This window comes from Balearica regulorum, chromosome 20 (assembly GCF_011004875.1).
Source record: "Balearica regulorum gibbericeps isolate bBalReg1 chromosome 20, bBalReg1.pri, whole genome shotgun sequence".
Lineage (NCBI taxonomy): Eukaryota > Metazoa > Chordata > Aves > Gruiformes > Gruidae > Balearica > Balearica regulorum.
The window spans coordinates 476,788-490,837 of NC_046203.1; the positions used below are offsets into that span (position 1 = coordinate 476,788).

General features: G+C 54.0%; 1 protein-coding gene across 4 annotated transcripts in view; it reads left to right on the plus strand.

Annotated features, from left to right (window-relative positions):
- Nucleotides 1–14,050, plus strand: part of NTNG2 (netrin G2) — a 52,615-nt gene that overhangs the window by 16,841 nt on the left and 21,724 nt on the right. For all 4 annotated transcript variants that reach the window (XM_075772708.1, XM_075772705.1, XM_075772707.1 and 1 more), the window contains exon 3: nucleotides 7,206–7,849. In XM_075772708.1, coding sequence (XP_075628823.1) covers nucleotides 7,206–7,849 — 644 coding nt within the window. The remainder of the gene's footprint in view (nucleotides 1–7,205; nucleotides 7,850–14,050) is intronic.

Genomic DNA, 14,050 nt, shown 5'->3' on the forward strand with positions numbered 1-14,050 from the left:
CACTGAAATCACTCCAGCAACTGCCCGACTCTCTGCCCACCAAAACGCTGCTTCTGCGCAGGGATGTTTTTCCCCCAAATTACTTGTGCTGCTCAGAAAAACTGGATGAAAACCCGTAGATAAGAGGGGCAGCGCCATGCAGCCCCTCCTCACCCGCAGCCCCTCCACCTCCCGCAGCAGCCGGTCCCAGCTGCCCCACCAAGGCCAGGAGGGACAGCCTTCGGTGGGCACCAGACCTTCTCCTGTCTGCTCCAGCAGCCTGGTTGTTAAGCAGATCTCTCATTTCAGAGTCTGCAGCAAGCTCCTCCTCGGTCAACGGAGCCAGACCTGTCTCTTCAGGCGACGGAGGGGGCGACCAAACGGCGCCCAGTCCCAACCGTTGTCAGGGCTTGCAGGAAAGCCTGGAGACACACAAGGTCTGAGAGCTGTCTGGTTGGGTTTGAGAGCCAGTTCTTGGGGAAAAAAACACACTACAGAAGAGAGGACCCAAGAGAAACTCACACAACGATAGATCTTTGTGCCAAAGAAATGCATTTAACTTTTTGTCCCCTTTGATAAAAATACTCCTATAAAAACCCAAGGATTTCTCCCTCCCCCCCACAACTAAAAAAATTTAAAAATTGGATCTCAAAACTAGCACAAGTTGATAAGACCTTGTCATTATTCTTATTAGGAGACTGACTATAATTAAAACCAAGTTAGTCCCAGGGTGACTTAGGTTGTAGCAGAGGCCTCAGCTTAACACAATTCCATCAAGCAGAAGAGACCCCGGAAGGCAAAGCAACTCCCAGGGGGTCCCCTGGGCCAGGACACCATTAAACAAACCACACCGGGTTACGGGAGCTGTGATGAGCAGCCTTGGCCAAGCAGTACTAACTTTCACATCATCTACTTATTTTTCCTTGCTCAAATCTTGGGTTCCCCCCCAGTATTATTATTTTTATTATTTTTCTTCATTGTGCAGCTAATGATAGCAATTGCTTTCCAGCTTCCCTTTGGCATAGAAATCTAAAAGCTGCAGTTTTATTTCTGTGCAGCTTTCACCATTTGCAGCAGATGTCTAGTTTGTTTTAAATATTCAACAGCTTAATGATTAATCAAGTAATTTCACCTAAAAAAAAAATATAATTTTATGCTATGAGGCTTAAAAATGGCATTATCTGCCAGGGGAAAAAAAAAACAAAACAACTTTGTGCGTTCATTAAGAGCCCTAGAAACCAGGTGGGCTTTGTAAAACTGGGGCCTTTTATTGCGGCTGTTTTCCCCCCACCCCATTCCCTCCCTCCCCAGCAAGGTGGGGAACAGCTTTGCTGCAGCATCCTGGATCCCTGTCATCACGCCTTGTCAGAGCGATATCTTGTTTCTTAAGAAATCCTCTTCAAGGAGCAAGTCCCTGCTGTCACCTTCAGAAAGTCCTTTTTGCAGCATTTCTGCCCAGCAGCGACCCCAGGCACCGAGAGGAGGCAAAACCCAAGGGCTGGGTTTGCACTCACCAGGACTGGGACACATTTCCATCTCGAGAAGTTGGCCCACATGAACATCATGAGGTTCAACGAGGCCAAGTGCAAGGTCCTGCACCTGGGTCAGGACAAACCCCAGCATCAATACCAGCTGGGGGATGAAGGGATTGAGAGCAGCCCTGAGGAGGAGGACTTGGGGGTGCTGGTGGATGAAAAATCTAGACATGACCCAGCAACATGTGCTTGCAGCCCAGAAAGTCAACCATATCCTGGGCTGCATCCCCAGCAGTGTGACCAGCAGGTCGAGGGAGGGGATTCTGCCCTTCTGCTCTGGTAAGACACACCCCCCACCCCCCCACAGTACTGCATCCAGCTTGGGGGTCCCCAGTACAGGAAAGACATGGAGCTGTTGGAGCAAGTCCAGAGGAGGCCACGGAGATGGTCAGAGCACCTCTCCTGTGAGGAAAGGCTGAGAGAGTTGGGGTGGTTCAGCCTGGAGAGACCTTATTGTGGCCTTTCAATACTTAAAGGGGGCTTACAAGAAAGATGGGGAAAGACTTTTTAGCAGGGCCTGTAGCAATAGGACAAGGGGTAATGGTTTTAAACTAAAAGAGGGTAGATTCAGACTAGGTGTTAGGAAGAAATTCTTTACCTTGAGGTGGTGAAACACTGGAACAGGTTGCCTGGAGAGGTGGTAGATGCCCCATCCCTGGAAACACTCAAGGTCAGGCTGGACAAGGTTCTGAGCAACCTGATCTAGTTGAAGACGTCCCTGCTCATTGCAGGGGGACTAGACTAGATGACCTTTAAAGATCCCTTCCAACTCAAACCATTTCCTCCATGGAGGCACGATCTTGCTATGATGCCATTCGTTAGGACAACTTGTCCGCAACAAGGCTTTTACAATTTGCCCCCAAGGATTTGCCCCTTGCTGGGACTAAGTAAGGTTGCAGTGCTCTTTGATGCACCCTCAAGAAACAAGCAACCAGAAGAGCATGCTGGAGAGCCGAAAACCTGCAACGTCTAGTCGCCGTGAGGACACTCACAACTGATTTAATAGCATGAGACTCAAAGTGAACTGGTTTATTTTAAGCTCGCTGAGACCAAGTTTTCCTGGCTAATGCATTCTGACTTTTAGATTGAAGACCTAAATATCTTGAGACTTTGGACAGATTCTTTGGAGGACACACAGCTTGGAGGAGGAAACCAGATTCAAAAATAATACCTGGAATTGTTTCAATAGTGCTATAACTGATCTTACAAGGATCAACAGAGCAGCCAAAGTATGGCCATCTGTTTCCGCTCCCCCCTGCCCTCCCGGCTGACTTCAAACCACCCCACCAGCAGAAAATGCATTGAGCATCCCATGGAGGAAGGACAATTCAATAAACCTAAAACCAAAAAGGAACACTTCATTTTAACAGAGGAAGCTGTAGTGGCGTGACTCACTCGGTGGCTTTTGAGGCTCTCCCCCATCTTTCAGCACTATCACTTAGAGGTTATTTTTGTGTTGCCCTGTTACAACCGTGCAGCTCTTGAGCCGCGTGCCGCTCCAGAGCGTCAGGCTGGTTAAAGACATCTTTGGGCTTGCTTGCCTGCTGTGCTGAGTTTGTTTACAGGTTGAGATGTATAGGAGCCATCAGGGATTGTGCACCTCCATTCCCTGATCTCTGGGACAAGCATATGGGAGACAGGCAGAGTTTTGGCTCCGCTTCTTCCTGCTCTTGACCCGCCAGGTCCCCTGCCAGGGACGTGCCTGGCCAGCCCTGTCCATCCAGACGGGACACTGGGAGGGGGATCGCACTTGTCAGACTCAGTTGCTTCCCTCACTGCTCCTGGGAAACCTGTCCCACCTCCCACCCTTTAATGGTCTGGGTAATGTTTTGTTATTGTGGTTTGGTCAGAGTCCTTCCCCATGCATAATTTGGCCACTGCTTAAAGAAGCCTCCAAAGAAAGCTGTGACAGGAGTACCATCCATAGCCCTGAAGGTGAAGCTGGCCACCGTGGCCACGCTGGGGACATCTCTAGCAGCAAACACTCAGTGGAATTCATCTCACGTCACCTCGGGGGCTTTGGCAGCCCCATGGCTGCTGCACGCAAGGGAAAGAAGCCACACAGCAAGAGCACTCTTGCCAGGACGGCTCCATGCACAGAGACTCCTGCTCAGAGCTGGTCTGAGCAGCAAGGCGGGTTTATCAGGGACTTCTGTGCTGCTGCCTCGAGCCAATTCCCCACCTGAGCCCACCGAGACACTGCACTGCTGCACCCTCCTTCAGACAAGAGGTGAAAATGGACCTTCAGGATGGTCTTTTCAGGACCGTCCTATTAAGCCATCTGTACGGCCACATTGGCAGTAGGACCATACTGCAACACAATATGTTGCCTCAGCACAGGAAACGTACTCAGAGCCCCCCATACTTCAGCTGATGGGGATTTTTCTTCCTTTTCTATCAGCCACTGCTGTAAAGCTGCGCTAAGAGGCAGTTACATCCCCCAGCAGGAAGCTGTGTCTCATTAGCAGAGGTAAACAATTCCTCTGAACGTGACGAGTCAGGAGAGCATATTAAATATGTCAATATCTTAGGTGGTTTTTTTTAATTCCCGCTCCAGAACAGCATGTTGCAGCAGGAGAGGACCCCCCACAGTGTGGCTCAGAGCCCTGCTGCACCCTGGCTGGCATCTCCCCTTGCTTGGGGCATCTCCTCCCCTGGGCAGGTGCCCTCACCCCTCGACCTGACCCACCTGAGCACTCCATTTCCCTTGCTCAGCTGGCACAGCTGCAAGCAAGTGAAAAATAATAAAACTATAGCCATTTGCTTTTAAAACATCCATCAAAGCATCCATTTAGTAGCCTCCTTGCTCCAGGGATGGGCACCGCACCGGAGCTCAGCAGCTGCGGCTGCAGCCCTTCCTCCCAGCACACACAGAGATGGCAAAAGCCACACGTCGCTCGAGCTGAGGCTGTAGCAGGAGGAGCAAATCCCAGCATGGCACTCGTGGCTTTACCGTCAGGCGGGTGCGTGTCCGAGAGCAAGACAATGTTGAAAACAGTATGAGTTTTGCCCCATTTTATCAACTGGCTTCTGCTGCTTTCTCTGGCAGCCTCGTGCACACGCACCCGACAACGCATGCTTTATTTACAGGAGTCCCCTTTTCTCCCCAAGGCTGCTGCTGCATCCCCTGCAAAGGAGCCTCGTGCTCATGTACGGATCAGCTGCTCGCTGTTTTGTTTTATCCCTGCTGCTGGCGGAACAGCCTTCTGCCTTATTTACAGCGTGCTACTCGCACGCTGCTCAGAAGACAGAATTATTTATGTCCTCCTGAGCTTTTCTAGGCTTCTCGGCGCTGTGGCCTCCACTCGCTGTGCAAACAGTTGCTCGCATTCAGCGCGTGTCTCTGAGCTGCGGGGAGGCACCAGAGGCCCATTTTACAGACGCAGAGTGAAGAAGCTCTAAGTAGTTCCCAGGACATTTGGTTTCCCAACTGGAGGTGGCAAAGCCCAGATTTTTCCAAAGCACCTCATGTCACACATTGTTTTCCACATTCAAAGCACAACTGCACTTCACACCCGAGAACATCCATTTGTGCAAGCCAGATCCTCTCCTCTGCTCTGCCCAGGGTATATGTGGAACTCCCTCAAAGCAGGTTACAAGCACTTAGACTCCAACTGTTTCCCAGGTCAAAGCAAGCCCGTGGTGCTGGATCAGTCCCCAGTGCAACAGACACAGGAGCAGCTTCTTTCCACACTTCCCCACGCTCACAGCGGGGCTCTCCCAGCCCTGGGACACAAGCAGCCTGCGCAGACTCCAGCCCTGCACCTCGTTTCTTTGAGCCCCCAGGTACCAGCATCAGCTCCCTGCAAGCTGGGAGCCGGCAGCCCCCCACACCCCGGCACAGCCCCGCTGTTGCAGGAGGTCCCCGGGGCCAGGCAGGAGCGCGCTGCTTCCCACACACAGCACCTTCCCATGGGCTCCTGACCACACACAAAGCATTCACAAACCAAACCACAAAACCCAGCTCAGTCTTACCTTGCGAGTCCACTGTGCTCGGGAGGGCCAGACCTCACACCCCCGTAGACTCCTCACCTCCAGCCATCAGCCCTGAGCAGCTCCAGGTACTTTATCAGCTCCTCCCCTGCCAGGTGGCTCGGCTTTCCCAATAAGGGTCCCACTGCAGCAGAGCCTGCTGTCCTGCCAGTTCCTTTCCCTCTCTGATCCTCTGGATTTTAAGTCAAAGAGGGAAGTGAAGCCACAGCAAAGAGGTGCTTTATGTGCAAAAAAGATTTGCGTTGTGTTGCAAAGTTTTTTTGCAGGCAGTGCCCACTATAACGCAGCCCCGCGTCATCCCCGAGGTAGGTCTGACCCACGCGCTCCTGAAGGCAGGAGCTGCAGGGCAAGAGAGACCGCAGCTTGTAATGACAAACTTTAACACGTGTATGGATGAGCAATGAACCCATTGACGTGGCTAACCCTGATGCCCACCTCCAAAACGTCAACATTTGGTGCGTGCCCTTGACGATATGTCCTTAGAGCAGTTCAGCACATGTGGCTGCGTGCATATGTCCTTGCAAAACACGTGAGCTTGGCTGTGCACTGTCACTTGTGGGCAAAATGGGATGCCTGGACCTTTTCTCCCGTTGCCCAGGCCTGCAGGCAACAAGTGACACAGCAGCGGACATTGTCACCTGGGTGGGATGAGCCATCCTTCCCACTGTGGTCTCTGTGGGTGGGCGAGGACCATCGCACCTCCTGCCTGCAGCTGGGGAAGGCAGCGGGGAAGTGCCTGTCCCCGCAGGCAGCGGGGCTGCCAGGCACAGCTATGTAACTTGGTTTCTGCAAAGACAGACGTTAACTGACGTCTGGTATTTGCCACAGGCTAAGGGCACCTGGACAAGCAGCAAGTGGCTGGGGACGGTGTTCAGGCTGCGGGGGGTCCCAGATCCCTTCTGGGCGCTGGCAGGTGGGCACAGGGCTGCCTACCCCCTTCCCTTCCCGATTCCTTCCCTGTCAGCTCAGCCTCCGGTTCGTTTGGGTAGCATGAACTGAGGAGTGACCAGCAATGGTCACCACGTGGGGCTCAGTGGGTGAGCCCCGCCATACCCGCTCTGTTTGCCTGCGAGGCCAGGGTGCTGTCCTGGGGACAGCGGAGACGCCAGGAGCACAGATCTCTGCCCTCCCCGCTACTGCCCAGTCCTGTCCCAGCTCCCAGCTTGGGAAATCGGGTTTCCCTCCTCCAGCCATGCTCAGAGGTGCTGGGGGGGGACACAGTGTGTCCCCAGCCCATTCGGCATCAGGAGCCATCAGAGGCATGCATGTGCTTTGGGGATTTCAGCCATCTGGTTCTTGCAAGGGAGCAGGGCTGAACGGAGCTTTCCATAGGCTTGTAACTCGGCCAAGCTTAAGCGAAGTTTCTCAGAGACTGTCTCGGGGAAAGTGAAAGTGCTCTCTATGAAAATTGCCCCCATGCCAAACTGAAAGGCCCTTTCCTGAAGGGCCTTTTGAAGGAAACAGCTCAGCTGTTCTTCTAGAAAAGGCAAAGCCACGTATTTCTGTCTTAAATTCATGCTCAGAAACAGCACCATCCAGAGCCAGACCCCAGCATGCCCCAGTGCAGCCCAGTAGTTAACGTTTGACACAAGCAGCTAAAACAGCGCGAGCTCGGCCGTGTGCCCGCGATGCCCACGCGATGCCCATGCGATGCCCAGGCATTGCCTTCCTCTCTCGTGACCGTTGTTGTTGTTCCAGGAGAACCCGTACCTGTGCAGCGATGAGTGTGACGCCTCCAACCCGGACCTGGCCCACCCGCCAAAACTCATGTTTGACAGCGAGGACGAAGGGCTGGCCACGTACTGGCAGAGCGTGACATGGCGCCGGTACCCGGAGCCACTGCTGGCCAACATCACGCTGTCCTGGAACAAGAGCATCGAGCTGACGGATGACATCGTGATAACCTTCGAGTACGGCCGGCCCACCATCATGATGCTGGAGAAGTCGCTGGACAATGGGAGGACTTGGCACCCGTACCAGTATTACGCAGATGACTGCATGGAGGCCTTCAGCATGCCAGCACGGAGGGTCCGGGACCTCTCCACCACCAGTGCCAACAGGGTCCTCTGCACGGAGGAGTATTCCCGCTGGGCGGGCTCCAAAAAAGAGAAGACCGTCCAGTTTGAGGTGAGGGACCGCTTTGCCATCTTTGCTGGCCCTGACCTCAAGAACATGGACAACTTGTACACCCGGCTGGAGAGCGCCAAAGGGCTCAAGGACTTCTTCACCGTGACCGACCTGCGGATGAGACTGCTGAGACCAGCCCTGGGGGGCACCTACGTGCAGAGGGAGAACTTGTACAAGTACTTCTATGCCGTCTCCAACATTGAAGTCACCGGCAGGTAACGGCTGCTGTATTTCTTTGGGTGTCTCTTCTCGAAGAGATGAGAAGAGGGTTACTGCTAGAAAACTAAGCCATCAGCGTTTCTGTCGACCGATAAGATTATCGGTGTTTCTCGCTCTAATACCCTCTCTCCCCAGGCAGGGCAGTATTGGTAATAAAGCAGATGTGTCCTTGCAGGGAGCGGCTGGGGCACCTCCAAGGCTGCCGCAGGATTCTCTGAGAGAAGGGCTGTGTCCTCTCGGAGCCGGCGCGGGGGGAGCTGGGACGTGGCTCGCTTGGGTGGACGGCCGGGCTCCGCATTCTCTCTAAGATACCCTGTCCCCAGCTGTGCAAACCCAGGCAGCCTCTGCCCAAAAATCTCGGGGGCGATGCTAGTGGATCTGGGGGGTAAGGAATGAGGCTCGTCCCACTAAAATCCAGCTAACTGCCAGTACAAGCAGGATGGGTCGTCCCGAGTCAGCCCGGCACCCCTGGAGCAGCCCTGGCTCCCGCAGATGAAGTTTGGGGTGAGGGTAAACCCCCCGACAGATCTGGGGCAGGGGAAGGCAGGAGGGGGTTTGTTTCTCCTGGTTTTTGTTTTTCATTTCCCTGTACGATGCCATATGTTACGTTATGACATCAACCGAAAAAGCAAAGTAAGGTGGAAAAATGCCGAGATGGCTAATTTCCCATCCAGCTTGTGGATTCAGCTTGTGCGAGACTTACAGGCGAGAGGGGAAAAAATCTTCCCATCACCCACCCCTCGCTAACAAGAATCACCACAGCGACAGAGGAGCCGTTTGTATCGGGTCCAAACTGTTTGCTTCTGAGACTTGCAAGCAAAAACGTTTTGCAGGTGCCACCGGGGCTGGCTTTGAATGGGCTCCAAGGGGAAGGAAGCTGCAGCGAGGGACGGGAGAGAGCCCTTTCCTCCCGCGGGGGGAGGCAGGAGGCAGCGGTGAGGGCAGCAGCAGGCAGAGGAGCTTGGTCTCTCCTGCGTCGTGGTTGCCTGTGCGGGATGAGCAGCCGTGGCTCCTCGCTCGGCTGGCAGCGTGTCGGGGTGCCGGCTGCTGGGATTGCTCGGGCAGGAGCCCTGGGGAGCTCGGGCAGACGGGCAGAGGTGCGGAGGAGCACTGCTCTGTAATGTGTGTCTGTATAGCTATGTGCAGAGAGACGTCTTGCACCTGCCCCAAAGTACCGCCAGGCGAACTAAATATGCGCGCTCCTCGGAACAGCTCATGGTGGGGCAAAACCAGCAAAGAGCGGAAGGGAGGAAAAGCAGGCAAAGGCAAGCAAAAAAGCCAGCGAAAAGGCCAGTGTGTTGCCTTCTGCTGCCCCTGGCCACAGCCAGTCCTGCCCCCTGCTCCGTCGGCCGCGGCTCCGCTCCCCCCGGGCGGCCGAGCTGCCCGCAGGGATCTTTGGGGTTACTGACAACGGTGGCAAAGCTCAAATCCCAGCCAAAGCCCACGCTGAGCAGGGTGGCTGGCAGGAAGGGTTGGAGCTGGCGCATCAATCTATTCGGGCTGGTTGGGCTCTGGGGCTGGAACAGGGACACACAGAGTTTTCAGCTCAGATAGTGGTAAATCAGGATTAACTGTTTGATGCCCTTGTGCAATGACCTTTCGTTTCCAAGCATGGAGATGACTCTGCAGGTAACCAAGGACTTGTCACTGCACCCACAGCACCTTCAGGATACTTGATGCTTTAAGATACATGTTAAAATACTCCTGGTGTCCCGTGAATGCCTTCCTCCCCAGAGCCCGTTACCTTTTCTGCCTGCCTTGGGCAGGATGTGCTGCTTCAGCACTTTTACGATCTGGCTATGCTGGTGGGATTCTCCACAAACCAGCACCTTGCTGGCTGTTAGCTGCCTTCCTCCCCCCACAGCCAGTCCCCCACCAGCCTTTGAACTCACTGGCCAAATTTAATACCATTTAATAGCAGCAGAGATTGTTTCAAGAGATAAAATCCCTACAAACTTTGTGAAAAGAGGCAACCAGAGCAGAGGAGGAAAACCCTTTCAAACACCACGGGGAGGGGGAGCACAACCTCTAAGAGACATCTGAGAGTCCGCAGCCGCCTACATCCTGAGGACAGGGCTGCGGAGGGAGGATCGGGCTGCAAACTCCCGGTGGAAGCTGCAATGCTGCTTTTTTTTGCTGGGGCCAGAATGAGACAGGTTGGGGTTTGTTGGCTAATTCCTGGCGGCCTCCCCCCTGGAGCTGGCACGCTGCCTGCGTGGACGCCTGCCTGCGTGGACGCCTGCCCGCGGCTGCTGCAGAGCAGCGGCTCCTGCTCGCCTCCGCTTCCCTCTTGGCTCCGCTCACCACGAGCTGCCTGACAGCGACTCCTCTGATGCAGCAGGGCCTCTGGGAGGAGAGGGCTTTTCCTTGGCCAGGGACAAAGCAAACTCTGAAATCTGCTTTTTCCAGCCCAAACTCCAAGTCCTGAGCTACAGCAAGACCCAGTTTTGCATTGCTCCGGCTCTCCCTGGCTGTCCCTGCTTGCTGGGCCAGTCTCCAGGAGAAGGGGACGCTCATCCTGGATGGATGGATGAGGAAGAAGTCAATGCCTGTCCTGGGCTGACTCTCACAGCACCGATGGGTGCAGGGCAGGGCAGGACGAGCGGCTGAGGAGCTGTGGATAAGTGGTGTATGAGGTGGAGAAGCTTCATGTGAATTAACTCTGTTCCTGTGATTATCCTGGTCCCAGCAAGTAGGTTTTTTCACTGGAAAGCAATCTAATTCCAGCTGTAAGCAAAGCCAGTTGCAGTACAGGGACTAAAACCAAATTAAATCCTGTGTATGGCTCAACAAGGGGTGGGTTATTGAGAGGAAAAGAGGAGAAATCAATGTGAGCCTGACAGGAGCGCTGCATGGGGAAGTGGGGAGGCAGGGCTGGGGATGGACAGTGCCTCTTCCAAGACATGGGAACAGGAGGAAAGCGCCCAGATAAAATGGAGGGTAGTGTTAGATACCCACTACGGGAGTCATGGAATACGAGAGGGAAGACGATTGTGGAGAAATGAAGGCTCAAAGGCAAAAAGCAGCCAGAAAAGCCCAGCTGGAGAGTAGAAGTGCCGGTGACTCAGAGATGTGATCAGCCCTGGGAGGTTGGAGGAGCAGTGCCTGCCGCGGTGCGTGGCATCGGAGGAGCAGTGCATGGCATCGCCTGTGCCTCTGTACAGCTCCAGGGTTTTGGCAGGCAGCTGGCAGCATCCGCAGGGCGATGAGACGCATGGCAGCTCATTTCCAGTTGACGTTCACAGTCAAGGGAAGAGCAAAATGCTTTTCCCTCAGAGCAGACCATGAGCCAGAGTGGTTTCTCATGCCTCAGCCTTAACTGGTGGGTTCAGAGAGGTTTCTCTGATGTCCCTGGGCCCTGTGTCCAGGCACACCCTGTCCTTCACCTCTCTGCTTCCCACCAAGGAAAACCCCTCACTGCCATCTCACAGAGCTTTTGGGAAAAGCAGAAAGAGATGGAGCTAAGGACATGTGCAGAAGGGGAAGGAGTTTGCTGCCTTCTCTCCTCCTGTAGGCCAGATGGACCGGGGCAGTTCAAGAGTTTGCCGGGATCTCTAGAGGGTCTGGTGAATCCTGAGGGTCACTGCTCCCCTCCTGGGTGCTGGTGCAATGGGCTGGTGCTTCAGGGCCCCCTCTGCCCCCTCCATCTGCATCTCCTCCCCCCACAACCTCAGCCAGGTCCATTTCTCTGTTCATGGCCGACTGTATTTTTACTCTCTTCTTTCTTGGTATCTTTTTCTTTTTTTTATTTCTTCCATCCTGTCCCTATTGATCTGCAGAGTAACTGGAGATGCAGAGGAGTCAAGACAGGAATAGACACGAGCAAGCCCTTGGCCTGCGTGCTTGTGTGTGCCAGGCAGGGTGGGGAAGGGAAGCGGAAAGACTTTTCCCCGCAGATCTCTATTCACTGCTTAGTTTTCTCCTTGGTGCAGCAGTGAGCTCAATCATCTTCTCGGGAATGGGTGAATGAGCTTTTCCTGGCTGCCTGGACTGACGGCCGGCGCGATGAAAGCCGCTGGTTCCCTTTCCATTACACACTATGTCTCTCTGGAGTAATTTTTTTCCCCTTCATAACGTCAGTCACCGCAGTGCTCAGCGGGGCACGCTCCATCACGGGGACATTAATAAGCCGTAATTGAAGTTAATGTGCTATGGCCAGGACATGTGGATCCAGTTAGGAGAAATCAGGTTGAGCAGAAGTGAATCAATTTTAGGCTGATTATTCAGATTTCTCTCCTTCATCCTCCCCTGCCCCAGTGCACGCTGTCTGTCTGTCCCCCCGGTGATGAGCAGTCCCCAGAGGAAGGCAGGAGGAGGGAGTGTTACTCAGAACCGAGCAGCACCATGTAACAGTGCTTCGTCTTCGGCTTTGCTCAGGCCAAAGAGCATGAGGTTTCCAGTTTTGTAACGGCATTTCCTTTCCTCTCTTCCCCGATTGCTTTTCTGAGGGTTTCCTTGGCTTCTCTTTTGCTTACACAAAAGAATTGAAGGGAAAGGCCCTCTGTGCTCCCCTGCTTTGATCCCTGCCTTCCCCTTGTGCAGTTCTTGGTGCTGTGTGCTGATGCTCTCTGGGAGGCTTTGCTCTCCACATGACTTGGAGTGGAGAGTTTGCACTAGTGGAGCAGAATGAATTTTCCCAGCCTGTTATCCTTGTGCCAAGAGCCAGGATCAGGCCCTCCAGACCTGGAGGATCAAAGCCATCCCCCAAAGCACCTCCTCCAATAAGTTGGGGTGGTTAATCGTCAGTGGTACCCGCATGCAAGGGATACATTTTTTCTACATTCTTGGTGACTCTTGAGATGCGGTGATATTCAGTGCTGTACCACTGTTAAAAACAAAGCCAATCCTGCTTAGTTTGGTGGCTGCCTACTGCTTCTGTCCCCCAGGCCAGCGCAACGACGGCAGCTCAGCGCGCTTCCCCCTGCAGTTGTAGCTCAGCTTGAACCAGGGGTGCCAGCGCAAAGCGCTTCTCATCTGCCCCCAGGCTGCGTTTCCCTGCTTGGACATTCTTCCTTCTGACGCTGTTGATGAAGCTGTTGGAGAGCCTCCAGCCGTAGAGGTTTGCAACCTTGACTTCTCCGACACAGCCATCTCTAAAAGGGACAGAGGAAAGAAGCAGGTTTGGTCAGTGGAACAGTGTCTTGTTGAGGGTCGTGATTTTGTGTAACGGCCGGTGTCCCTGTTGAGCATCTTTCCCTGAGGAGCAGGATGGGACCTGCCGGCTGCGCCACCACTGCTTTGCAGAAGGGGGACAGGCAGGGACCTGGGGTAAACGATCTGCGAGAGCGAGAGCTTTTCCAGATGAGTTTGCTCAGCCCCAGTGCCGGAGCATCGTCCCCAAAATAGCCATGGGCTCACCCAAATGTCCCCCAAGAACTGGCCCAACGCTCCTGCAGCCCGCAGCCAGCCTGCGCCCGTGCTCAGCACCTTTGGGAAGACCATGACATCCACCTGCGCCTGGCCTGCTCCGTCCCCCCGCAGCTCCTGGCAGCCAGACTTGGGGTCCCAGGAGGTAACAGCATCCTCGTGTCAAGGACGGCCAAGTCTGTGCCAACGGTGCGCCGTGTTCCTCGGCCCCTCCTCGCCTCCGTGCTGGGCAGCCCCGGAGAGCTGGATGGCTGAATTTCCCTGGCGTTCCTCCAGGCTGGAATTAGCTTGAGTTCAAGCAAAATCTTGCTCATGGTCATATAGTTAAATTCAGTTAATGCACAGCAAGTGTTTGCTTGGCTTTCCTTGAGTCTCGTAAAGGTTTTTACTCCCACTGCAGCAAGATGGAGGGGAAACTTGCTGAGCGGGAGGGAGGGAGTTAGCAAGAAACCCAGAGAGCTCCTCCTTCCCCCAGACACTTGTGACACTTTGTCAATAGCCGGAGACAGATGCCCAAGGTCCTATTACCTGCTCCTGGCTTCGGTTTGTGAAGGTTTTTATTTCCCCTCCGATTTTGTTGCCGAGTTGCGTCCGGCCCTGAGCGGATAATAGAATTTCGTCGATAGACTGAGAAGGTGATGTATGTTAAAGCACTTAATATAAAGAGACTTCTACAGGAGCCCAAATTCAATTTGGCCAATGAACTCAATTGCAGGCATTATTGCATTCCAGGAGAAAGACCAAGAGCATTTATACACATTACTCTGCAAATATTTATGTTCACGTATCCGTGTGATGTCCTCTTCACCCTTCCTCCCTTCTGTTGCCCG